Source organism: Trichoplax adhaerens, genomic scaffold, assembly GCF_000150275.1.
Source record: "Trichoplax adhaerens TRIADscaffold_10 genomic scaffold, whole genome shotgun sequence".
Classification (NCBI taxonomy): Eukaryota; Metazoa; Placozoa; class Uniplacotomia; order Trichoplacea; family Trichoplacidae; genus Trichoplax; species Trichoplax adhaerens.
Genome location: NW_002060952.1, coordinates 682,568 through 710,373, shown reverse-complemented (window position 1 = coordinate 710,373; position 27,806 = coordinate 682,568). Strand labels below are relative to the sequence as shown.

Here is a 27,806-nt window from a genome sequence, read left to right as displayed (position 1 = left end):
TGGAAGTTAAAGATCAAGTTCACTATCTACAACGACATTTTCCTCGATTTTACGGTTCCAAATATAGTGTTATACTTAGAAAGATTGTTCTCCACAAGTAAGTAGTGTTACCTTACCCTCGAAACTCTGATTAAAAATCAGTAAATCTTTATCAATTGGAAATGGCGGTTAACACCTTTCATATTTTTGATCCATTAGATTTTTTCGATATTTTTTCGATTTTTCTATTCTTGTTAATGCCGTTATGATCGGAATTGGTATCGATGCTGCCGAGATTTTCTTCCTAACCTTGTTTAACATCGAAATTATTCTAAAATTATACACACTTGGAGTTAAAGAATTTGCAAGAATATTTTGGAATTCGTATGTATCATAAATTGAATTTGTTAATATAAACCTTGAATCTTAACAAATGATAAATGTTCCTTACGAATGAACGTATATGCATATGCATAACCGTTTAACCAACTCTACATGATATATTTTATTCTGATGACGTTTAGATTCGATTTCTTGGTTATCGTGAGTGCAACTATAATGACTATTATCGAGTCAAGTCAAAATGGATGTAAGCTAGCTTTTGAAAGATTTATAGATTTAAGATTGCCTTATTTGACCTCTTATAAGCTAGAATTGACTACCAAATAAAACATTTGCTATATTTTGAGCGTCATGTTGACTATTACCAATCCGTATAGGGGCGCATACGAGGGCGTTGCTTGATTTTGTAATGGTGTTGCGAGTATTGCGAATAATTAAGCTAATCGGCGACATTAACAGGTAACTTCGGAATCATTTTTGATTCCTTAATCGTATAATATTTCAGTCGGCTGTATCCATAGAAAAATCACAAAAAAAAGTTACAAACTATTTCATTATATTCAATCAACACTATACAGATTTCAAGTAATTGTACGGACTGTATCGCAAATTTTACCGACCTTTGCAACCTATGGTGGAATATTATTAGTAAGGAACCTGTATCAATAACATCTTTAATTACTACGTTATAAACCTCTTCGCTACCTAATGCTATAGCAAACAACTTTACTGTTCCATAGCCTTATCTAGCAATTTACTGGTATTACTGTATCACTTGATAAAGTTGTATTGTACAGTACTGTACTAATTTATGGATGTATAAGTTTTTTGTACTGTGAAATGTGTACCATGAAAGTTTAGAATTTCTCAGTTTATTTCATTCAATCAACGTAGATATTTTACTACGTATACGCAATCCTTGGAATGGAGCTATTTTCTGGCTTAATACGTTATTATGGCTACCCAAATGGCAGCCAACCTTTCAACCAGACTCTATTATTTTGTGGTAACATCAAGTTGAAAGGTTCAGGGTTCTATGCCGATCGCTATTGCGGCAATAATTTCAACAATCTCCTCAAATCTTTTGTACTGCTGATTGAGTTAACAATTGTCAATCAATGGCATGATATCCTTTCTAAACATAAATAGACTTCATTTCCTATTACTCAGGCTCAATAATTTTAATATATAAACTTTAGCTAGAAATTAGTTTAATTCCTTAATTAATCATAATTCTGACATCCGGCTTTGTGCTTGTAACTAGCAAAGCTGCCAGATTATTCTTTATTTCGTTTCACATGATCATTATCTTAATCATTGTCAAGTAAGAACTGTGCTATAATAATAATTCATGTTTATACTGCAGACTAGGTTATAGTCAACTAGTTTAGCTCTATATTTGTCGCGGTTATAATATTCTTAATTAATAACATCATCATTTTATTCCTCCATTTGTAGTATCTTTGTGGCATTTGTGATTGACGCATTTATGATCGAGTTTAATCTAAACCGAGGAAAGTTTGAAAATGTGCTAGAAAATAAGATCGAAAATCTAGGATTAGGCGTTTTAAGGTAAAGTATGCAAAGCATTACATTATAATATAATTATCGATTTTAGTAGAACTATTGTTTGTGTCAAAAGATTGTATTCCAATTACTGATTAAAAATCTTTACTTTCGCGTATCGATGCTTTTACTATCATTAGTAATCCATTAAAAGAAGAAATTAGGCAGAAAAATGACGATGCCGCTGATAGCCCTGATCAACTTATTAATGAAACTGATGCAGAATTAAATAATACCAACACCAATGACGCAATAGTTAAAGAAGCCGCTGATAAAGCAAAGATTCGTCTACGAATTAAATTAAACAAAAGAAAAAACGTTGAAATAACACTGCAAAAAATGTTTGAAGGAGAATTGGAAGTGAACAGTAATGATTCTGTCTTCTCGCACAATTTGCAAGATGTTCAACCTGATGTAACATTTCGTAACATATAATTTACCAATCATGAATATAATATAATTGGTTTAGCTTCTACTTAATCTTATACCATTTCATTTCGAAATGGTCGATAATCTTCAAAATCAGATGAAATCCTGTCAATATGACAGTTACACGTTTACATATGTAAAATAATTGCAAAGGTTTTTATAGCATGTTACCATTTTATGCAAAATATTGTTAAAGTCATCTGATGAATATTTAGCACTTTTTTTATCAGTTTTACTACTTCTGCGTGTGTACTTAGTATACAGCGTTGTTTTCTTAATAGGTCTGGTATTCAGTGAGCTACTTTTTAGTATACTGTAGAATCTAAATTTTAATCGATACTATCTATAACGAAAATTACTCAAATTTATTCTCCTTGACTTCGTTTACGGTCAGTTTCACTTTGCATAATCATTGCAAACTTGGTAGTACCGATCTACTATCCTGTCTGTTACGGATTAAGGCTGAAAGACATTTTATGCTGCTCATTTTACGATATATTCTAACCATATAATTATAGATGTGCATTACAAAGTATAGAATTATTTTAGTATAAGCTACGGCAGCAAGGTCTTTGTTCTAAAATTTCTTATAAGTAAACCATACAAATAAATCATTCATTTTGATAAAAAAAACTCGCCTTAAAAATTCTGTACAGATATCTAGAAATGTTTCGTTATTTATTTCAGTGTTACATCTTACTCTTGTAAGGTTTCGTAATTATAGGATTTCAAGCAGACTCGTATGCCGAATCTAAATAATTAATTAAAATCATCTAACTCCTAAACAGAACGTCGTACAGTCTAAGTTCTAGACAATTTGACCCATCGTATAAAACTTTAATCGCTACTGTAGTTTCGCGATATAGTACGACAAAAAAAGTAAATATTAACATTATAATAATTTAAAATGCCTTCGCAACACTGATACGACGAAAGAAGTAAAATTAATATTTTAAAGTATTAAATTAAATTTAAAGTCGTACGTACATATTGCTACAAAAACCATTGACAGTGTTAAAACCAAATGTAATAATATATTGCTATATCATACGAAATCTTACTAGTAATTGATCAAAGCATCAAAGACGGATTGTAAAGCTCGGATCTGTTTAGTTTGTGATGTAACTTTTTTAATAGTTTCTGTATATCGATCTGTACCTTCCAATACAACAGATCGCCGTCTCGTATGATAGAAGATCACAACTTTAGTTGTCATGTAATAAATGATACAATATAGTCCAATAACCCCAGCAACATAGGGGTGACTTATTTTCCTACGCGGCAATCGCTATTAAGAAAGTTTACCGTCTCATTTGTTTTCTAAATTTTTCAAAGTGATAGTCATCAGTTGCAGTATTCTTCCAGTTGTGACGCCTTTTTTGAGTAGTCGCGCGATCATTAGTAGCAGTTTTCCGACTGATTACTTCTTCTTCTACATCAATATCTACATCTTGCGGTCTAACAACAGGCAAAAGTGCACCTTTGTCTGCCTTCCCGTCTGGTGCTTTCTTATTAGCAGATTTATCATCTTCCGTCTCATGTAAATCTATGCAAGCATAACATAAACTTTACTCACCAGCTCATAGCGGTTTCAATCGTGAAAAATATTCACGATTACTGTACAGTACAAGCTTTCATTATTATGCACTCAATGGCCAACGTTTTGTGTTAGATAATGAAAGTTAATTTTATTGCAATCATTAAAGTGAACTTAGTAACATCAACTTACAACGTGTATGCTGAACATAATTTACGGCTATGTTAATTGGTACCATGCTTGATATCTCATTTTTCTTTCTTCTTCGTTTCATCAACATTTCCAATTTAGCATTTTCTGTGGCCTCAATATTTCTTAACTTTGCATCTATGCCCAAATCAATTTCTGGTATTCCAGATAGCATCTGATTGGATAACATTTCTTCCGATTTCTTAGCCGAAGTTATACGTAAGTTTTCAGGTAATTCATACAAGCTATCCTCAAGAACTTTACCACTTCTAGTATTAGTAAAGCCGTTAATTGTGCAAACATGTACTATATATCATGATCTTCAAGTAAAACCTTTTTACTTAACATACGCGTATTGTTGAGCTACTATTAGGCTAAAAATAATTTAACATACATGCAATGAGATAGATAGGTAATATAAACCTGAACGGACAAGTATGTACGTATAGTAGAGCCTAGAATATGATACGATTTATTTACCTAGAATCCTCATCATCTTGAGATACAACTCCCTTCTTTTTCGCCAGCTCAACTTCAATATACTTCATCATGGCAGCATCTTCGTCGAAGGTATTCGTTTCAGCAGAGAAATTCTTACCAAGAGAAATTTTATCGCCCATTTCATCGACGCCACCCTAATATAATTAATTTATCACATCAAGATGTTAAGCACTAAGATTAGGAATAAAGGGAACCTTCAATAATTGCTATGATGTAGACTGTCTAATTCTATATCAGTTAAAAAGTTATTTGCTACGCTATCCTTTACATGGATACATTTACCATCTCATTAACTCTTATCAGTACTTTAAGCTGATACTGATAAATTACATATTAGTGTAAGCACGGTGATACTCAGTGATAACCATGCCTAGCTTAATACTGTATAAAATTATACGTATTATTGTATCCAAGATGTAGAAAGGTGTATACTGTAGCTGTAGTTATAAGAAATGTACCACTAATTATTCCATATATAATGATATATTATCTATTCATATAACCCTGTAGTAAGGTATCAGCCAGAGTGCCTAAAGTGATTATATTGTCGAATAACGTTATACCTTCTTCGCGTGATCCATATCAATTAATCCGCCAGTCTTGAGCTTAAATGGATCCTCATCTTCAGGTACTTCAACATCTGGAACGTTCCCTTTATCTAATTCGCTACTATCAATACCACGCGGTTTCGCGCGGAACTTTTGCAGTTCTTTGGCCCTCTTAATGACATCACTGAACAAGCGTCGAACAAATAAGCACATTTAGACATGACCTTCCATAAATGACTAGGCAATAGTTTATAGACTTGAGTGCTTGACACTAAGGTTACAATATAAGCCAGGAATAATTCGTAAAATCTGCCTGTAGGGTTACCTTAGTATTGCTATGTATAAGCTATGCATCAAGATAATTTTATCAACAGGTATTATAAATGTTAATGTGTACGCGTTCTATTGGATTTTGTCGGATAAAAATAAAGCATAAACTGATTCTATCATGTTATGGTTTACACGTTCACGTATTGTACCATACTGGTCATCAACTACGAGATCCAATGATATTACTACACGTACTCGCTCTACACCATGACAGTAGACTAATATAGTAAAACTAGGTGATGCACTAACATTACTTATAATTTAAAAGTAACTCAAGCGTGGCAAATATATATTTGCTGTCGTTTTGCATGACGTTTTACAACATTCCAATCTGCTTTACCTTATCGATTCATCGCCCACTTTCTCATCATCATCACTTGAATCTCTTCTCTTCCTATAGTTTCGCTTGGTCATGACTCTCTTCTTCAACTTGTTCAAACTAAGAAAATGAATAATTTTTCAAGCCGAAAATCAACCCCGATGAACAATGCAACAAACAAGCATGATTCCCGAAATCCTGCATCAGGAATTCAGGACTATGTTGCTGATTATAACAACGACTGTATTACTCTTGTAGCAACAGTACAGTATCAATACTTGCCGAATAAAAGACGATACTCTTAGCTACCACTGTATAGGCTTAAAATGATTTCATTACTCTAATGATTATTCATATTTCCTTTATTTTTATACACCTTTTACCTCGATCACGATAATTCAGAAGAATTCCTCGAAAGAAGTTGGACAGAATTGCATGCACAGCAAGCTTGAGGTTCTGCTTTAGTTCACAGTCCTGTCCGTACAGTCTATATGTACTGGCAGTACTGTAGAGATGTTGAGGCTACGGTACCGTTCAACACTATTCAAGTAGTCAAACCCAAGGTTTTTTCTTTGATCTCCGTGGTGTATAGAGTACAGAAGTACAGTACTTCCACACCGGGGTACGGTACACTGTAAACTGTACACTGTATCTTGGACATTGCTGTCTGTCTGTACCAGACAGATTCCAGGACTTGCATTGGCAAAACATGATGAAGATTATGGCGTCGAGATTTATGTTGCGGAAAGTTATACAAATAAAACCTGAAATTTTTCGCCAGATTAAACCTCTTTGTAGGCACTTAACCATCCAGGCGGACCCTAAAAATACTGAGGCTATCACTTTAAGTGATGGCTGCGTCAAAGTAAGTTAGTTAGGCAGTGTACTTCTTTAATTGCTGTAATGTTACTGGTGCTTTTGCAATTGACAAAAATAATTTTTGTAGGGCTAGATTGGTAATTAAACTGCTGCAATTGACAGTGTGTGGAGTAAAACCGCTGTTAGTATTGACGTTGAACGAAATTTGAATTGATACGAGTTATCTTGATCAATGATCTGTTACATAATGTTAAGAGATATTGAATAGATTGGATTATTTACCGTCTTATGCTAGCAGAGTTGCAGTCACGTCCGACTTTCGTGAATAAGTTATGTAGGTTAGGACATAGCCGCCGAACTTGCATATGCTCATGTAGTTTTACTTCGATATAAAATAAGTAAGCTTTCATAAATATATTCAGTAATTTACAATATTACTGCAATGAAACATATTCTAGATTCTATTGCCTATGGTAAAAGACCCAAGTCGGAACCCATCAGATAATCACTGTAAAAGAGTGCAGTAACCTGTTTATACACTTCCGTACAATGACTCATTTTTATAGAATAATGTGTAATAAAACTGTAAATAAAATTATCGAAGCCAAGTGTCTGCACAGCATTATAAATGAATTCTATCCATAGACTACTTGAGGTAGTATACGTATACACTTAAAACACCATACGCGTTATCGCCTGTATATAAACAGCTCTTTATATATGCTAACACTACGATATACAGCATAGCATTTTACGTGGCACTCATGTAGTAGAACTGTCAGAATCTTTGCTGTAGACGCGTACTTAGATTTGTATCCATTTCACAAGTTAATACCTAGAAATCTTTTACTTCAAGTACAATAATCACCAATATATATACGATAGAATGGGTGGCTTTAGATTGTAATTTAGGATGTCATATTACATCCGTATGATTATGGATAAAATATGTATCTACTTTATCCTTCGCATACTATAATACGAAATTCTAGCAACATTGACGGGTTTGAAATACTGTACAATTTTATGCTATTAGCCAATGGAACTTCCCCCTCTTTACATTTCTGATAGCCATAATCGACTTTTAAATCATTAAGAATTAACTATGCCTCTCCACGATAATTTTTCTCCTATTTACATTGTAAAAAAAAGTAAGCCTAAAGCTATCTAATATGTTGTACCGCTTAAATTAAAATTCTTAAATTGTCTGCAATTTTCCTAATTACAGCGACTTAAAGAAATCAGAGAAGAAAATGGACGCCTACGTGTAGTTGTTACAAATGGTGGATGTTCGGGATTTCAATACTTGTTCAATTTAGACAAGAACGTTAATGAAGACGACAGGTTAGAATATAATTCGGATAAACTACCTTTATTCCGCTTGTATTTAACTACCAAGACCATAGCACAGTATATAAATATGCAGTATTTGGGTATTATTAGCTGAACAATCCAGTATCTATTCATGCACCGGCTTAACCTTTACGAAAAGAACCTGAAATTTTTTCGAACGATTTCTTCTCATAATATTGATTTTTCAATCGTAGAATTTTTGAAAAAGATGGAGCTCAAGTAATTGTCGATCAAATGTCTTTAGATTTAATTAAAGGATCTATCATCGATTTCCGAGAAGAAATGATCAGATCGTCTTTCCACGTTGTTGGTAATCCAAGAGCCGAGATGGGGTGTTCTTGTGGAGTCTCTTTCTCAATTAAAGAATAAAGTTATGCATATTTGTTCCTTCAATGATTCAATCGCTGTCATATCGTACAAGATTCTCTACTGCTTGTAAGAGGATACGTCTTGAATTACTATAGTTACATACAATGCGCTAATACGTTATTTATCGTTAGTTTCAAAATTTCAAATATACTAATCTAATTTAGTTAAGTCTGCATAATAATTTAAAATAGTAACTAAAGTCTCGAATATTGTTAAACCGCCCATGAATGGAGTTGCCAAACTGTACAAATTGATTTCTCTGCACTTTATAATGTATTCACGTAACTATAGATTTATAAAGCAATCTTATGAAGCAATAGATTGTATCTATTGCAAGCCTAAATGGCTAAAAAATATTAATATGGGATTAATTTTGTTTCTATTGGTAACTTGCATATACAGTATGTGGTATAAATCAACGATAACCTGTTAAACCCAGCCGTGTTCGCTATTTTTCATAATGAGCTTTACGTATGTATTTTCGCATTGGTAGAGTTGCATGGGAAATTTTCACAGTATTTATTCATTAAAGATACAAATAAAATTGTATATAAATCTACGAATCTAGATGCTGATTGCAATGGATCTGATCTCTTGTATGTGTGATATCATATGAGTAAATATCAATTTAACTTTCTTGGCAACATTTACTCAAATCGGTACTGTCCTTAGTATGCGTGCATTATGCGATCTAATTTTAAGCCCTGCAAGTGGTAAACGCTCGTAATGCGAAACGGCAGCTAGCCCACTCCAAATATTAAGATTCAAGAAGGGTCTATTTACCCAACTTGAGTAACAATATAACTTTCAAATAATTTACTATTCCTCATTTTCTTAAAACTCTAAAAAATTTACGTTTTCGCCTAGAAATATGCGCCCAAGATATAACTTAGTTAATAATTCTTCCCTTCTTCAGGTAACACTTTATTAAATCTTGCATTATATAACTTTAGCAACAGATCTTAGATAAAATCACTGCCTTATACAATTTAATAAGCACACAAAGATGACACTTTCGGTACTCCCATACTGTACATTGATGGGAGGATTTGCCACCATAGATTTTTCATATTTGCTTCTGACCTTGCGAAGCATAGTAAACTACAAAGGTCAAAGCGTAGTTAAAAATCGTCCAAAAAAATTAACTGACGGCAAGCAAGTTAAAAATTTTCCACAACACCGCTAAAGAACACAGGCGTTGTACGCATATAGTTACATTTCACCGCATTTTAGATATTAGTAGTTTGTCAGAAGCAGCGAATTATCTAGTTGATTTCTAATTAGAGTTATCAAAAAAATACACTGTACACTATCACAAGATAAATATATGATACGCAATACGAAATTTGCTGAACACAACAACTTAAGCGTCGCGCTATAATAATTATAATTAATTAAACTTTGTCCCTTATCCGATAGTCCAATGTAATGTTGGAAGTAAGACTTTGTAACAATATCGAATAACTAACTAATCGATTTCTACTGAATACGACAGAGGGTAGTACAACTATAACAGTAATTAAGAACTAGCTAGGTCAATCTCAATTTTGAATAAAGTACTATTTATTTCAAAATAAATCAAGATAAAGCATGCTGATATATTTAGAATAAATAATTTTAATAACGCTTAGAAACCGTCTACAATATAGCTACAGTGCAATGCGATAGGTTACAATCTGACTTCTGACATTTGCCAACGGCGTTTAAAGCTGAATAATCTGAACAACCCTCATAGGATACTGAAACTAAAATAGAACTAGCATGTCAATTTCTACACTATGGAATATCTAAAAATGATCACTTGACCAATTTAGAACCCGGAGTAACTACTGTATGACTAATCATTCATTACTTCAATCAATATACTGTAAAGATATTTTAAAAAGTTAATTTCGCTTTTTCACGTCAGCGCTGTCGACTTGCTTGGATGCTGTTAATTTCTGTAATTTTTTGTCCCTGTTTTCCCTCTTAATACGTGCGTAAGGCCCAATAGTGGGATCCATAATGAAATCATAGATAACTTTAACCCACGAATTGTGATGTGGTAGATCATCATAAAATTCGGGAGCCATTTTACGCACTTCCGGCAATCGACTACCAGGAATATTGGGAAAGTCATGATGTTCGTTGTGATATCCAACATTCCAAGCTAGCATGTTCAAACTACCATAGTAAGAATACGTTTCATATCCAACATTAAACATGTAGTGTTCAGAGATAAAATGACCAGCCAATGGATGCATACCCAAGGCTAAAAGAGTCCCAATCACTAAGTAGGATATTGCTTTGGCACCAATAAAGTAATAAATAGCAAAATCGAAACTAGCTTGAACTATCAAATTGATGACTTCAAGTGGCTCAACCGATTTAGGACGCACAAGCACAGGACGGAAGGCATAAAATAATGGCTGTAGGAAAACCCAAATAACCTTCAAGCCAGTATTATAGAACATACGACCTTCTAAATCTGTCGGAATATCAGTATCAATCAACTCATCACCTTGAAATTTATGATGTTCTAAATGATACTTCTTAAAAGTGATGGATGCAGGTAAACCAATTGGAAGATTTACAATCATACCCAAGATACGATTCCATAGTGGTTTGGAATGGCCGAATGCTAAATTATGCGAAATTTCATGCATAGCCAGCGATAACGAATGGTTGATCGTTCCACCCCATACATAAGCAGCTAAGATCAGAGTAGGCCAAGAGCAAGTTTGTACGTAATAACACGATGCAATTTGTATGAGTACCATCATGACACTAATGAAGGCTATCCTGGTGTCATATCCCATCAGCCTTTTTATTTCAGGATGTTTGACTATTAGCAACAGAATCAATCAACAATAATTTTATGAGACTAAAAAAGTGAAAGTTAAAAACGAGTATACAGGCAATATTGAAAATAATGAGCGATTGTCAACAACAATCAGCTCAAGATACAATACGAGACTGTTGTACAGCAGATCTAAATGACTATTTTTAGGCTGCATGAGAATCATGCAAAGCGATCACCGAACGTTGAGTAGTATGGTAATAATGAACAGTGTAGTATAAGAAAAGTAGGCATAGTTTTTCAAGGTTTTTAGAGAGGATAGTCAATACTGGTTACCACTGTAGTCGAGCCTAATAAGAATGACTACCAAGATGATGATGATGATGATGATTATGTATTGATAGTGAAAACAGTAGCACGTTAATGCCATGTTTTACGGTTGCTTGGCTGAATAGCCGAATTAGGCAAGCATTGACGATGGCCCATTGACAATACTAGTGATTGACAATAACTCAGTCTTGCATGTTACACCAGGCAAATACGGTAAGTTATTATCAAAGATGGTAGACTACCTATGGTAATGTTAGAAATTATGCCTTTAGAAGCTATACTATCTGACGATTGTCATCATTATAATGAACATTTCGGTTCCATTTGACAAACTGCTATGCTGTGCAACCAGTTATGATTGTCACTGGATCACCGTTGGTCTTGACGATACACTGTCGAGGTCATCGTAATATTTGGCCAAAGTTATTCAACTATATACACAGTCAACAATCTAGCATGAATTTAACATCTACACAGTGCTGTCAAATGATGAAGAAGATTTCATGAAAAGTAGTAGACGTCTAGTACCAACGCCATTTTGACTGGAAGCTATACAACATCATCCAATCCAAGGTTGAATTACACTATGCAAAACTCACGCAAAATTTCTTTTCGTCTTATGGCATGCGGTTCTTCTTGATTAGACCACTCAAACTCTGTACGTGAACAAAAAGCTCCCATCGTTTTAATATCAATTGATTCAGTTTCAAGGTGATTAATTGAAGGAAGAAATGGAGAGTTGATGGAGTAATCACTGGATGGCTGCTAATGCCTTCTTGCAATGCCAGACAGCGTGTGATAGACTGAGTTGAAATGGTCGCCACTATACACGAACAGTACTGCAGTCTAGGCGATTTGCTATGACTACTGTCTACACTAGTCGCCACTAGAGTTTGTCAGGTCTCCCATCGACACCCTTCCATTCTGCAAAACAGGTGATCTTCAACGTCGATCACATGACGCGCTGGTGGATTGCTTATTGGCTAATCTGGTGACCTTTACAACGTGTGACACGATGCGCTTGTCCACTGAGTGTACAGTACAAGCGCAGTGTCATACTGTACTGTACTAGAGACCAGTATACTACAGTACAGTGTACAGTGCACAGTACAGTACAGTGTCATACTATATGGACTGTAGAGACCCTGAATAGAGAGTGTGACGCCATTGCCGTATCATGTCATGCGTCATCTGTCCACTGTTGGTGTAACGTCGATTATCTCCATGGTAACAGATTTGGGATACACCCATCCAGCTCCACTGGTACAGGAGAGTACTGTACTGTACTGTAGTCTCCCTGTCGGCTGTAATATACTGTACAGTACACAGTACACTGTACTGTATCACAGTGCACAGTACTGTATGTTTACAATTTTGGGCAAATTTTGCATCTTTACTACAATTTATTTGCCTAATAGCACTCTAAAAAGAACTGGCTCACATCGCACATTGTACAGTTCCTGCTCAATGTATACTCTCTTTGCTCAGTTGCTCACTCACTACCGACTACTGTGCGGTGTACAGTAGCTGTTCCCATGACTCGGTCCAGTTGACTCACTCATTCCTTGAAGTCGATGGGTGTTGGAGTGTGCGTACGAACATGTTAAACTGTACAGTACAGTACTGTACTGTACTGCTGTGCTTGAAGTTCATGTGACGTCAAGTTTCAAAATCTAACGTCACACGTTCCAGTGTACAGTACAGTACTATACACTGTACACTGTACTGTACTGTACGGTGCATAGTACTGTACTGTACTGTACTGTACTGTACTGTATGGGTGGAAAATCAAGGACAACCTAACTACAGTGCAAAGTATTCTGCACCACTGTACTGTACACTGTACTGTCAGGGACTTCTGAAAAGACTACGTAAATATAACTGTACAACTGTATTAGCATAGAAGCCCCTGGTACAGTACTGTACAGTATACTGTGTATAGTAGAAATATGTACGATACCGTGTACAGTATAGCCAACTGCATCAATTGCTGTAAACTCAACTGAGTCAACTCCAACTGTTGGTGTAGGAACTAGCCTACAGCCCCTTTGAAGCATAACCATTCAAAAACAAATCTTCTCCATTTTCGCCAGGCTCAAGCCTGCACGCCATTCTCCAATCACTAATTTACTGGCTATAGGTAGCATAAATTCCAACCATTACCTAGAAAAATGCTTACTCTCACAAATTCACACATCTTCCCAATAACTCACTGTATGGTATTCGTAATATGCTTATGGTTATGTCATCATTCCATGATGCAGACCAATCTCATCACAAAGCATGAATATTCATTGATGATATTTATACTTACTTTTTCCATCATAACTTCAATTGTCAATGGTGCAATGATGCGAAGCGTAAGTTCTTACCAGTATATTGACCATTCTGAAAGAGCAATGATATTGGGCAAATGTTCTTCCAATTGGATAAAATGATGTGCTTATCCACTTTTAATATATTTCGCTGCTTCATAATTGTAGATCAAATCTGTGGTGGGAGGTCTCGTGATCACTGCTTTTGCTATTCCACTCATGTATGCTGTGATTGTGCTATTTGGTGCTCAATTAACCGAGTTAGTAATCACAATTTTACAAATCCAATATTACCTAATCTATCTCTGTAGCTTAAAATATAGACCATTCAGCCCTATGCAATACCTTGTTGCATCAGTACTATACTTGAGCACTGCCGTAGTACCTACTGTACTAGTGCTACCTCCAGCACAAATTTTGACATTAGATGCATTGTGCTCTTCTAATGTTAATCGCTTTACTGTACTGTAGTATTCTACAATTTCTATTCGTAACTAATCATATCTACTATAGACTGGTGTTTGCACAGCAATGTCGTTATTCTACTATAATCACCTTATTTTGCTGGCATATTTCCACAGGGAAATCTATCAAACTTTCTGTTTAGCCTCTTTATTGTCCTCGTTATGCGTTTTAAATACTGCCTCCGTTCTTGGTACATCCTCAGATCTGTGGATACGAGTACTGATTCTGCATAGGTTCATAATTTTATCTCCATACCATTTTGTTCTACTTAATTGATGTTTTAATCCACCTTTTCAATTTTTTACCTTAGGCCATTATCAACAATTGAAGCAATGGTTATGTTCACAAGCTATGGTGGTATCCTTGGTGCATGGTTAGGAGCATTTACAATTCCTTTAGATTGGGATAGGCCATGGCAGGTGATTAAGTTAACAATAACTCTCATTCCACTGCTATAGCTAACTACAATATGAAAGTGCTGCATAGTAGTACAAATCAAATTTTATAAACTACATGTATCATTTGCTAGGACTGCTATAAGGATGCATATCTAATGCATATTATTTTCGTGTTTTTTTAAAACAAAATGATATCCAATCAAGGTATGGCCAATCCCTTGCAGTATCGGAACGATGATGGGATACGGTGCAGGCCTGGTTATATCTTTGCTGGAAAAGTTACTTGTAAATAGGTCGCACTCTTACGATAAAGACCACAAATTTGCATGATACGTTCTGACCGTCATTAGTATCCCAAAAACTTATGCCATCTTACTTTGACATATACAGATGTTGTATTGAATATAATTGAAATATTCAAAGTTAGAATAATGTACTATACTATACAGTATGTAAAGTGAGTATTTGCCTTAATTCATGGATTAATGCCTAGTATACCTTCATAGTCCATCATTAATGAATTCTATTAACATTCCAATCTTTTTGTCAACTTTGAAAAACTTGACATCTGACTACTTACGTATGTATAAACAATAATAGTTCAATACTGTAAATAATGTCTAAGCCCAAATCGACATATTACAAATCCACAACAATTATTACTATAATCAAATAAATTTTATTTTGATAAAATTACATGAGTAAATTTCTTATTTATCAAGCCATAATCTGGCGAAATATGGCCATGAAGATAAAATACCGTAAAACGGAGCAACTCAAGTCGATAGGAATCTTTTATAATTGCACTCTAATTGAATATAAACTATCAGGAAGCAATAAATACCGTATATCCAATTCAATTATTTTTATAAGTAATACAGTATATTATTGCAGCAAAAACTCAAGAAGCTCAAATTATGATTCGAACGTAACAATTAAACGTATCTCAGCAAGACAGATAAAAAAATTTCAAATTAGGTTTATATAAAATAAAGCATTCAGATCCTAGAGCAGCGACTAATATGATACACAAAATTTTCTTATTCTTCCCATATATTATAAGTGTAGATATCATTTGCAGAAAATCTGTACTGATCAGAATATAAATAAAGCTTACGTTAGCATATGATACGGTTATCCCATCGAAAGTATGAAATCGAACAACTTAAGCAATTCAAAAGCTTTGATCCACTTTTCAGCATAAAGCCCGTAGAACCATACATAGATATAAGAAATATTGCATTAGCTGATCATATACCAATATACGTATAATTGAAATGTAAGTCAGCTAACGAATCATCGCAATCTTAGCACCCGATATTATTTTCTGGACGATTCTTCAGAATCAAGCTCTACGTTAGATGATACATCAGTTACACTTGCTCGTTGCCTACGACGTAATACCAAATTATCGTTATCCTCTAGCACCGATTCTGACACTTGACTCTCAATGATATTATCATCACCATCTAGATCCCTTATCTGTCTTTCAGTGTCTTGTAGGTTATTATCATCATCATCATCATTCCTTTCCGTTGGAGTACTTTCATCTTGCTGAGTACTACTGCCAACAGTAGGCATACTTTGTATACGAGTGGGATCAGATTTTTCCTCATTATCAGCATCGGTTACTAAAGAATTATCATCTATATTATTCGTAGAGCTGATGCTTTCAATATCATTCTCTTCAAAGCGACGACTTGATCTTTGATGATCACCTGATCTAAGTACACTACGAACCTCGTTTGCAGATAAACTCACAAATCTAACTGCAGGAATTAAGCCAGTATTGCTAATATTAACTATAGCATTTGCGATATTCGTATGTAAGTCTGAGTTACTATCACAAAATACTGGTAAATACGATCGATCCAAATCAGTTAGCATTCGTTCTACGTTCGAAAGATTATTTTCGGAGATTGGAACGAAAATACGATCGCGTTGTACCACCTCGAAAATAGAATCCCAAAGTAAGAGAAGTAGTATGGAAATCATGATAAAGTTGCCCAATACTCCCAGTATACCAGCGGTTAGAGGCCAATTATACATAAAATACCTACATAGTTAAAAATTTAATGGTAATAAGTGCACGTCTACTACACCACGTAGCTATATGATACTACTAGCAAGACAGTTTACATGCAACCTTAATATCGACATTATCTCTACCGTATTTACTACATCATAATTATATTCATCTAAGCATAAAAAATACATCAATTTATCACAATATCTAATGTAGAAGTTAATTTTAAAATAGAGACATATCAAAAACCTTAAGCCGGAAAAGCGGGCATTAATAATCAATGAAGCCGAATATATCTCGATATTTAAAGCTTGCAATTCGACCTGAGCATAAGCTGCTGGACGGAGCTGTAAAGTATAGCAATGATGAATTCTTAGCGATAAAATAGCGTGCAAAATACGTCATTTAACTTTCGTATACACGCCACAACATACAAGAGAAATGCCTATATGTGCTGTACAGTATGAGTGGATACAGATTTGTAATGTTGTACCTCAATATTTACGTGATCAATACATAGAGGTTTATAGTTCAACACTAAGAGACAGCTTGATGTACTTTAATCATAACGAGCTTACCGTATCTTCTAAAAAGTTTTCAAATAGATCTACTTTTATAGTTTGCTTTTCTTCGGAGAATCCAGTAAGTAGAGGCATTGCAAAAAAGGTAGTCGAGAAAAAATGTAAAAGCCACGACTTATGGCGAAGTATAGCCTAAATTAATAACATAAGTTAATGAATTAAAGTGCTTTTAATGATATGCAAATTGGTATAGAACGATCTTTGTAATATCGTGAATGTTATCATACTGTATACTCCTTATTCGATATGACTATTATAATAGTAGTTACCGGACGCGAAGAGGTAGTAACTCTATAGTTTTCCTTGGAGGCAAACGTAAGTTTTACCATAAACACTCCTATCGCAAACAAACGCAAATGCTTAGTGAACATTTTGATATACGCACTTTAAAATTACTCAAGACTGAGCATACGCGTAAATTAGTTCAAACATGCTATCACATATTTAAATCTGACTATATCTTTATGTGTTGTCTATAGGAAAATATACTATGGAGTTGCTATTGTATTTCATTCAACCAGCAACTATATCTTGACTGTAATGACCACATAACATGATACTTTTGGATAGCCATTCATTTACGATTTTCATATTGCAATAGCAAAATTAAATGACAAAGATTACCCAAGTATGATAACTAAGCTAATGTGTAGCTATCGCCAATACTAACAGTAGTAATACAGTGAGTTAGTACATGTTAGAGAACAAAATACCTAAATCTTTATTGACAGGTGATTCTGGCATTTCCAAGATTAAACTAACTCGATATACCTGGCCACTCATAAGTTGCTAAATTTTAATAGAGACAGAATGCAGGTCAGTAATTACGATTGTTTAAGCGAAAAGTTTCCATTTCCATGCAATTAGTAAAGAATTTGGTCTCTTTATTCTACAGTAATAAACATGTTCATCATTAGCATATCGTTGTCCAAGCCTAACACTTCATTTCTATCGATTAACCTCTAATAATAATAATACTGAATACAGCGATGTTTTCAAGAACAACATCTAGGCGAGGAGCCACTCACTATAACACTTGTATCATTTACTGAACTTGGTTGGGAAAATTTCAAGTCAACAAATGTATTTGCTAGCATGACTTTTATGCGTTCAAGTGAGAAGCATTTACCTTTGGAAAGGTACGCAAAGAAACATTGGCAGTGGGGAATGAACAGGATGTATCCATATTTGTACAATCACGCCTACAGTATTCAAGAAAAGTTGATGACATGAACTTTGATCCAATTATCACATTGGCAATATCGATCATTTCTTTTTCTAGTGACAGTAGTTTTACGTGTCTTCATTTTAAAAAAACTGACCGAAATTGGAAATGAACAGGCCTAGTAAGGACCGCATCAGGTAGATAAAGGTATAGAAATGATATGTAAATCAGAATCGATAGCCATAAAATAGAGCTAGCAATAACCGACACTAGCAGTGATCGTTTCACTACAGTGAACAAAGTCTGTGATATTGAACTGGACGAGTCGTTGAGTGGCGAACGACTTTGCTCTGTTAACTGGGTTGCTGCTTCATTCATCCTTCATTAATGGCTATTCAATATCGTTTTTAAGTTATTCTGAAATGGTCTTTCTACGTGATAATAATAGTAAAGGAAAAGACAGCAGTTGGATTAGTTCCAAGCATAGAAGAATTGCTTCCACTGAAGAGATTGAGCCAATTTTACAGTTTGAAAGCACTGAAAAATGATTGCAACTTCCCTTTCACTGAAGGGACTAAATGGAGGTTGCAAGAGTGTGTTGGCTAGCAGCGATTGCTCTTCCTTTAGTACTGTACACTCAGTATGGTGTGTCCACTGTCCAGTCGTGGTTTTGGGTCTGTAACGTCTGTAATAATAGACTAGCGTAGTCATCAAGGCTTCAACTAGCTTCAACTGCATGTGTGTGACGTCTTCGGTCGCTGACCGTCCTCACTGTACTCACAACTCAGTAGTCACCACAGCTGTTATAGTGTATGCCTTAAGGTCTCTACTGTACACTCAGCATAGTGTATCCACTGTCCAGTCGTTGGTTTTGGGTCTGTTGATAGACAAGCATAGTCATCAAGGCTTCAACTGGCTTCAACTGCATGTGTGTGACGTCTTCGGTCGCTGACCGTCCTCACTGTACTCACAACTCAGTGGTCACCACAGCTGTTATAGTGTATGCCTTAAGGTCTCTACTGTACACTCAGTATAGAGTGTCTACTGTCCAGTCGTTGGTTTTGGGTCTGTAACGTCTGTAATGATAGACTAGCGTAGTCATCAAGGCTTCAACTAGCTTCAACTGCATGTGTGTGACGTCTTCGGTCGCTGACCGTCCTCACTGTACTCACAACTCAGTAGTCACCACAGCTGTTGTAGTGTATGCCTTAAGGTCAATAAAAACGTACACTCAGTATAGTGTGTCCACTGTCCAGCCATTCGTTTTGGGTCTGTTGATAGACTAGCGTAGTCATCAAGGCTTCAACTAGCTTCAACTGCATATGTGTGACGTCTTCGGTCGCTGACCGTCCTCACTCGCTCACTGTACTCACAACTCAGTAGTCACCAAAGCTGTTGTACTGTAGTGTATGCCGTACAGTAGAGACCCTTAACTACCGGACAGACTACGGTACAGGACCAGTTTTAAAAATTGGCGCTAAATACTAGACTGTATATGTCATACACCGGCGCGTGCAGCCTACATACAACTGACACCTCCAACGCATCAACTTGAGCGGACGTGTTTGGCACCTTTACCCTGACTGGATGAGCTAAGAATAAAAATGGAGGACGCAACTTTTGTGAAAAAAGAGCCATGAAAAAAGGTTAGTAGCATTAGCATTACTAATCCTTCCCTAGTATACTTAGCAATATAGTTGCTGCTATGACTGCTGAATAAGATTGGAAATTACATACTGTACAATATATATTGGACAACATCACTGTATTCGTCGATAGTCGCTTTCAACAACATTTTCAAGTCGGAAAATTCACTGGCAAAATTCACTGACGAAAACTTGATAACTCAGTGTTCTCGACTACATTTTAGTCATTGGAATCTTGCAATTGAACTGAAGTAAATTAATACTGCCGTTGCCAATGAGGAACATCCGTTCTTTAAAATTTCTATCCATAAATGATAGAATGGATCTCTTTCATCTTACTATCGATTGTAATAGATGATTCTAAATCTGTAAACAAATTGAAAATTTCTCTTGTCTTAGCGTTTAGTGTCACCTAGCTCTTGACAATATTGTTAATAGACTGCATAGAATGGTGCTACAATACCGAAATGAAACTTATTATTAAAATAGAGAGTACAAGGTTGTTGGTAAAATGGTCACTAGCAATTGGGGCTGCAATGCAATACTGTCTTGTTTTTATTAGCATGTAAAAGTTCAATTTCACCGATTCATTGTATTGCCCATAGAAAAATTTTAGGGTACATTGTACGCTTTAAGAATAACTTGGACTCGTTGAGTAAACAGCTTCTATCATAAGGTATGTATGCAATCTACATTAGGTTATTACTTTACTTCGTATTCCAGTCTTTGGCGTATTCTCTAATTGAGAGAATGAAAAGTAATCTTCAATGGTATTCAGATAAATTCAACAAGTAGATAACGAACAACCTTCTCCATACATGTATCTCACTGAAACTGACAGGAAATGTTGATTCACTGCTAGATCCTCTACCTCTCGTTTTGCCCATCATGAGCCAACAACCTGGAAAACGGAACGACAAAAGTAACACCAATAATAAAACTACTGCATATTGGAAAAAGAAACATTTCTATGACAAATTCAAAAACAACAAAGGTAACATCTTAATTTCACGTTTCATGATGTGTTACCGTCAGCCTGGATATTAGACATTGTTGATTACTAATCACCAATAGTAGTCGGTTAATAACTAAGTAAGGTTCAACGACTACACGAATTGATGTACTCTAATTATGAAAATGTCCAACATATTACATATTTAGACATTGATACTGTAGACGGGTAGGGTATCTCAAACTGATAGATGTGTACGGTAAATAGATAATCTATTGGAAGAGAAGTGTTCTCTATTTGACAACTCAACTCTGATTGTTTGGCTGCTTTATTGCCGTAAATAGATTACCTGTAGAGTAAATTTGTTGGAGAGCTACAGATAGGATCTTGGACTTCACCTCACTTCGAGCTCATTCTACTTGACTTTAGATTGTTGTTACTATTCAATTATGGCTCTACTATTCTAAAACCTTGTAATAAAAGTCTTTTTTTTTAATTCTATCTCTACTAAGACTATGAATTGTAAGAATTAGATTTGAAGACTACTGTAGACAGAATAGTTAGGATACTTTTATAACGAAATTTTTTATAAGCATTACCAAAGAATCAACAATTATTATATAATTAAGATTCCTATAAGATTGATCTTTAAATAAAGCAGCAAAAATAAAATGTATCTTATTGTTAAAATTATCAACTTCATCTTTAGCTGCAGGACATAAAAAAATTATCGATAAAAAGAAAAAAAATCCTGGTCATACACCACGTCTAACCCAGACCACACTAACGCCTAGCCCTTACGAGGGATGGAAGCTATATTTCGATGAGGAACGTAAGTACTATATTCTACCTGCACTCAACTCAATTTTGGACTCTCACTCAACAATACGTATTATAGCTACTCTTTAAAATTAATTTCGTAGTAAATACTGTAAGCTAAGAAATTATGGCTACAAATGTCGATAATTAGAATTTTCATAAATCTTACATACTGTGTACGCTAGAAGCCTAAATTAAGACTAACAGGTACTTGAGTATACCAGTTTCGACAAGTAAATTCATTATATCTTATATCTTCCAGTTTACTCACCCAGTTCTGACGCTGCGTATAAAGTTAAAGCCTTTATGAAATTTTTTACCAATTATTTATATGATGAAGATAAGGTTAGTAGGTAGTATAACCTTTAACCAATATAATGTTAACAGTAAATACGATTTTCTATACCTCAATCAAACATGGTAACATCTATTTCTTTTACATTGTACTCTGTTAGACACAACAACTCGATCTGATATTTAGTACTAAGAGCCTAGTAATCGACTTCGGCTACTTAAAAGAAAATGAAGGTATCTCGTACTTTATATTCTGTTAATATACTGTAGAGATTGCACGTTTGTGCCCATGTTACGTATATTTCATGTATTTGAAATAGCAAAATCACCTTAAGCGATTTCCATACTACCGATTTATTAGAGTTGCTGAGTGAGTGCCCATCCATAGCAGATGAAATTACGGAACAGCCCCATAAAATTATAAATTGTATGGGATTAGCTGCTTACGAAGTACGTAAATCCACCCTCAGATTTGTCTAGTTCTCTTGACTACATTATACTTTATTTTCTATATTGTTTTAAATGAATTAAGCCTTGTGCTGTTTACCATTTGACTTTGTCTTAACGTGACGCCTATATGAAATTGGCAATATACCCGTAGGTCTTGACTAGTATGGCTCGATATGGTACCGTGAACGATCATGACGTTGAAGAAGAAGATCTTTATCCATTTCGAAAGGAGTCGTTACCAAAAATATCTGTTAGGTACTGGTTTAGTGCGATAGCGTGGAATTTTATCAGCAACATGCTATTGCTTCAAACCTATCACAAGAATTTATATCTGTTGTATTATACTGAAAAATGGCTAATATCCTTACATGTTTAGAATCTCTAACTACGAACCGGTTATCCCGCTAAAGAGCTTGAAGGCTAATTACTATGGTAATTGTCTCCCGAGCATTCTCTTGAAGTTTAGTGCGCAGTTCCTGTTATCTTCATAGTTATTCCCCGTTTGCAATTTTATGATACTGCACTGTATAATATGCTATAAAGATAATATAAGAATATTCATGAAATCCTTACTCAGTAATACACTGTCTACGCAATTTAAGGTAAACTGGTTGCAGTCCATGGAACTGTTGTTCGTGTCAGCAACATTAAGCCCCTCGCAGTCCAAATGGCGTTTACATGTAATACTTGCGGTGACATGCAGGTTCAGAATTAATATCTTGCCTTTTATTTACACGTATTACTGGAACACGTAGTGTCAGTAAGTAAAATATATTGCATGTAAATTTTGTCATTAATTAGGTTATGAGATTCTTGGATGGCAACTACAAAGTTCCCAATAAGGTATCATCTTTCTTCTTTTATGTCTATTTAGTTGCCTAGATAATCCTTACAATCAATTGCAACCTATATCTTTTTTTAAATTCTCACTTTTTCTAATATTTCAGTGTGTATCATCTGAATGTAAAGGAAGATCCTTTAGTCCAGACGTTAGCTCCAAGCATACAGCAACGGTAGACTGGCAAACAATCAGGTAAAATTAAACGGGTAAAAAAGTAAAATTATAGCATAATAAAAGAAGTTTCGTTTCAGAGTTCAAGAAATAATATCTGATGACCGCAGAGAAAGTGGTCGTGTTCCAAGAACCGTAGAATGTGAACTTATCGGCAATATCGGTTTGTAAGATTACTAGTCCATTGTTGGCGATTATAGTAGCAGCTAAACTAATTTTTACATAATATTTATGTCAATTTACGAATTATTCATTCTATTACTAGTTAGTAGCTGCGTTCCAGGAGACCTAGTAAATGTTGTTGGAATAGTTAAAATCATAAGCAGCGATGAAGGTTTCGAAATTTACCCTAAATTTAATTTATCTTGCTATCCTATTTCTTAATCGACTATATACCATACTAAAGCAAAGCAAACATTTATTTTGCCTTCCTTCATCAAGGTCGCAACAAGAACAAAGATAAATGCATGTATCTCTTATATATCAATGTGAATCACCTAGAAAACTTTAGTAGTAAGAAAAAATCACTTCGCTCGCTTAACCCGATTAATGATAACGCTGCATTTTCAATGAAGGTAATTTATTAAGTAGTTGTGATCAGTATGAAGCCGACTATTATTAGAACATGCTACTTAAAAAGATGACTTATTATTTTGTCAACATAATTTATTAACCTTTATGTATTCTAGGAACTATTTGGTATAAGCGAAATTCATGGCGCTGAAAATCCTTTTCGATTAATAGTTGGGTAATGTACGAAATATTTTACATAGCTTACAGTAAGAATACGCACGTATAATAAGAAATTGGTAAAATGCGCGACTGACTAAAATTTAAATACGAATAGATCCATTTGTCCTTCAATATACGGCCATGAAGTAGGTTTTGGCGATTTTACGATTCTTGTTACAACGCTCAGTTCATGCATGAACCTGCTAGATTGAAAACTTACTTATCGACATATACGGTATCGCATTGGATTACGATTAATTCAAATCTCTACTTTAGATGGTTAAGGCTGGTCTTGCTTTGGCATTATTTGGAGGCAGACATAAATACCTGAGTGATTCAGTACGTTTACGTAATTATAAAGCAATTCTACGTCATAATGTATGATGATTATCTAGGCTAAATAGGGAATATAATAACTTAATATGTAATTAATTACAGAACAACATTCCAGTTCGTGGAGACCCACATATGCTAGTAATCGGTGATCCCGGCCTTGGCAAAAGCCAAGTTAGTACGATAAGCCTTGAAAACAAAGAAATTACAAGTTAAGAATACTTGAATTACAGTACACTCTTATTATATTTGCCATCTCAGATGCTGCAGGCTGTAGCAAATATAGCCCCGAGAGGCGTATACGTATGTGGAAACACTACCACGAAATCTGGTCTGACGGTAAGACCTCTAGCAATGATCGTCATCACTTGCATTAGCGTATACTGTATATTATTGCATTTTACAGTACGAAATTATAAAACGCATTAAATCTCTCTTTAGGTCACTCTTACGAAAGACGGCTCTACGGGCAACTACTCATTGGAAGCTGGGGCATTAGTTCTGGCTGATCAAGGTATTAGCAGGTTTTAACGAAATTTTTTGGTAACTTTTGCTATAAATTCTACTTGCTTTTAAACTTACCACTTAGGATGCTGCTGTATTGACGAATTTGATAAGATGTCCAATCAGCATCAAGCACTTTTAGAAGCAATGGTATGTATGGATTAATTAATATATTATTTTTATTCTTACAATGACAACTTTACGCAGTCTGCTGGTATTAAATATCTACTAAAACCTTTACACTGATTCTACTCCTACAGGAACAGCAAAGTATTAGTATAGCGAAGGCCGGAGTGACTTGCAGGTATATCGACTTTACTATATAATGCATTTCATGTAGCGCCATAAATCTATTTGAAATTTCCAACGCTAGTTTACCAGCAAGAACATCAGTTATCGCAGCAGCAAATCCTGTTGGAGGGCACTATGATTTATCTAAAACAGTTTCAGAAAATTTGAAGTATGTCCATACCACAATTTTTGCGTTAAATATTACAGATGCATTTATCCCTTATGATACTGTCGATTTTGTAGCTTTATTTGAAATGAAAGAAACCATATCTTAAGCATATATTCTCTATTTTATTTAGGTTAGGCAGCGCGCTGCTGTCTAGATTCGACCTGGTAAAAGTATACGTACTATTATCAGATGAAAAATACTTGCTCTAGATCATATTGTTAAAATTACAATTTTTATTCTCTAATGAGCAGGTTTTTATACTTCTCGATAAGCCCGATGCGGTAGGTTATTAATAACTTGAAGCTTGTAAAATACAGTAATTATCAATTTACTATCCCTTCAATATACTTAGGACATGGACAGCATGATATCTGAACATGTAATGTCTCTCCATTCTGGAATTGAGTAAGTTACCAGTCAAGCTATAATTTGTACAATTGATTTCATGACACAATGCCATTCCGTAGTTGTACGCATAATTTTCAGAACCTACAATCGCTTCTATCGCCATATAAGAAATGTGATAATCCCTCCGTTGTACTGTATTAAGTTCCTATCATATATCTAAACAAGGATATAACTTATTTCAGTTCCCATGGAAATGTATTGCAAGCTACTGTTCGACGTCTATCTCAGGTTTGGTCAATACTTGCAGTACTATGTCATTTGAAACCCCTTAGTGCTGTACCTTGCAATAGTGCTAGCTAACTACTTCATATCATACGGATTTGACGCAAATCATAGCGCGGTGACTCACAATCAGAACTGGAAGCAGAAGAATCACTAGTGCAAACGTTAAAGGTATGGTATATTATTATTACATTTGATTCCTGTCCTCAGCTAACTTCTCGATCCTACTATGTATTATTAGATAAGACGAGGCGAAAGTTTTGCAGCTATCCCTGCAACGCTACTTCGAAAGGTAAATACCTTTGAACTACGTCGTGCCAACCCCAAAACATTTTAAATCACGAAAAATTATCGTATACTATAGCTGAAGTCTGTAAATTAAGCTTTGCAGACCAATATCGTGCTAACTAGAATGCTTCGGTATGTATTATTTATTATCAAAAGTATGTTTCCTATACGCGACTGTATGTCCATCCCAAGCTATCGAAAGAAGCTGCAGATATCTTACAGGTATAAAATATCGAATACTGTACAAGCGCACTTGATAGAGCTATTGTAAAATTGTGCTGAAGTTACTCCACTGTGAATCATTTATAGGAATTTTATTTAAATCTTCGTCAACAAAGATATGGTTCAAACATCACACCAATCACAACTCGTCAATTAGAATCTCTTATTCGTCTGACCGAGGTAGATCATATTTCTGATAATTGCTATTAAAAGCATCATCTGTAACAGACATTAATAGCTTATTCTCCGCTGTAGGCTCGTGCTAGATTGGAGATGAGAGTTGAGGCTACTAAACAAGACGCACTTGATGTCATCGAAATTATGAAGAACAGGTAAGTATTAGCCAATCACACTGCCAAAATATTATTAAGTATAAACATAGGTGTAGAATCTTTCGTATTAAATGCTGATGTAACAATATTAGATGATGTGCGTAAACGATTTCTAAGGAAACAGGTGTCGCATAATTTTAAATATCTACACCAATTATTACCTTAGCATGCTTGACATATTCTCGGATGAATATGGTAGATTAGATTTTCAGCGTTCCCAAAATGGTTCGGGGATGAGTAGCAGATCTAGGGGCAAACGATTTATTGGAATACTTAATAATTTTGCCGGCCGTGAAGGCAAATCAATATTTTCCGTACAAGAAATGTCGAAAATAGCCAGGGTAAAATAAAAATTTAGATGAATGTAATTTTATATCAGTATTTATTATAAGCTGAGTAATTTCGAAATAACTTTGCTATTTTTAAATTGCCTTTGATATATCTTGTTAATATAATTTTTGCCTTCTTTATCTTTATTAGGATGCGTCTTTCGATACGGCAAACTTTGACGATTTAATCTATTCGTTAAACAATCAAGGTTATCTATTAAAAAAAGGCTATCGCGTTTACCAACTGCAAACTCTTAATTAGCTCTGCTTCATATCCGTATGAGCACTAGCAGTTCTATGTGCAAACCTAGTCGATAAATCTGAAACATGCAAATTTTTGTAAGCTAAACCCATCATAACTTTTGTAATTAATAAAGTACGTATTTATTCTGAAAGCCATGGGATTCTGAAACTGATTTAAGGCTCTACAGATGATTGCAATTCGCAAATAAACTATTATTTT

At 34.8% G+C, this 27,806-nt stretch overlaps 6 protein-coding genes across 6 annotated transcripts; 3 read left to right on the top strand and 3 right to left on the bottom strand.

Moving 5' to 3' along the window:
* Nucleotides 1-3,617: 3,617 nt before the first annotated feature.
* TRIADDRAFT_50676 (uncharacterized protein) lies at nt 3,618-5,835 on the bottom strand (the record flags this gene model as incomplete). Its single annotated transcript, XM_002115215.1, has 5 exons — nt 3,618-3,766; nt 4,046-4,311; nt 4,523-4,677; nt 5,107-5,275; nt 5,762-5,835. 5 exons carry the CDS (start codon nt 5,833-5,835, stop codon nt 3,618-3,620), a joined length of 813 nt encoding a protein of 270 aa, XP_002115251.1.
* A 641-nt stretch (nt 5,836-6,476) lies between these two features.
* TRIADDRAFT_29056 (uncharacterized protein) lies at nt 6,477-8,281 on the top strand (the record flags this gene model as incomplete). Its single annotated transcript, XM_002115340.1, has 3 exons — nt 6,477-6,605; nt 7,788-7,903; nt 8,107-8,281. 3 exons carry the CDS (start codon nt 6,477-6,479, stop codon nt 8,279-8,281), a joined length of 420 nt encoding a protein of 139 aa, XP_002115376.1.
* Nucleotides 8,282-10,167: 1,886 nt separating this feature from the next.
* Nucleotides 10,168-12,071, bottom strand: TRIADDRAFT_50675 (uncharacterized protein; the record flags this gene model as incomplete). The annotated part of the gene is made up of 2 exons (XM_002115214.1): nt 10,168-11,105; nt 11,990-12,071. The coding sequence occupies 2 exons, from the start codon at nt 12,069-12,071 to the stop codon at nt 10,168-10,170; spliced, it is 1,020 nt and encodes a 339-aa protein (XP_002115250.1).
* A 1,670-nt stretch (nt 12,072-13,741) lies between these two features.
* TRIADDRAFT_59237 (uncharacterized protein) lies at nt 13,742-15,500 on the top strand (the record flags this gene model as incomplete). The annotated part of the gene is made up of 5 exons (XM_002115339.1): nt 13,742-13,750; nt 13,874-13,965; nt 14,481-14,589; nt 14,773-14,826; nt 15,450-15,500. The coding sequence occupies 5 exons, from the start codon at nt 13,742-13,744 to the stop codon at nt 15,498-15,500; spliced, it is 315 nt and encodes a 104-aa protein (XP_002115375.1).
* Nucleotides 15,501-15,888: 388 nt separating this feature from the next.
* Nucleotides 15,889-18,361, bottom strand: TRIADDRAFT_59236 (uncharacterized protein; the record flags this gene model as incomplete). Its single annotated transcript, XM_002115213.1, has 6 exons — nt 15,889-16,624; nt 16,844-16,941; nt 17,173-17,307; nt 17,445-17,512; nt 17,889-17,964; nt 18,305-18,361. 6 exons carry the CDS (start codon nt 18,359-18,361, stop codon nt 15,889-15,891), a joined length of 1,170 nt encoding a protein of 389 aa, XP_002115249.1.
* Nucleotides 18,362-19,976: 1,615 nt separating this feature from the next.
* Nucleotides 19,977-27,605, top strand: TRIADDRAFT_59235 (uncharacterized protein; the record flags this gene model as incomplete). Its single annotated transcript, XM_002115338.1, has 32 exons — nt 19,977-19,986; nt 20,828-20,980; nt 21,648-21,770; nt 22,020-22,102; nt 22,213-22,285; nt 22,413-22,501; nt 22,653-22,756; nt 22,878-22,933; nt 23,104-23,204; nt 23,303-23,344; nt 23,449-23,534; nt 23,624-23,676; nt 23,779-23,847; nt 23,955-24,088; nt 24,522-24,584; nt 24,684-24,752; nt 24,840-24,917; nt 25,020-25,092; nt 25,168-25,232; nt 25,343-25,386; nt 25,456-25,542; nt 25,673-25,706; nt 25,752-25,823; nt 25,895-25,947; nt 26,133-26,178; nt 26,287-26,343; nt 26,414-26,464; nt 26,584-26,682; nt 26,770-26,862; nt 26,938-27,014; nt 27,181-27,355; nt 27,495-27,605. The coding sequence occupies 32 exons, from the start codon at nt 19,977-19,979 to the stop codon at nt 27,603-27,605; spliced, it is 2,523 nt and encodes an 840-aa protein (XP_002115374.1).
* Between the last annotated feature and the right edge of the window lie 201 nt (nt 27,606-27,806).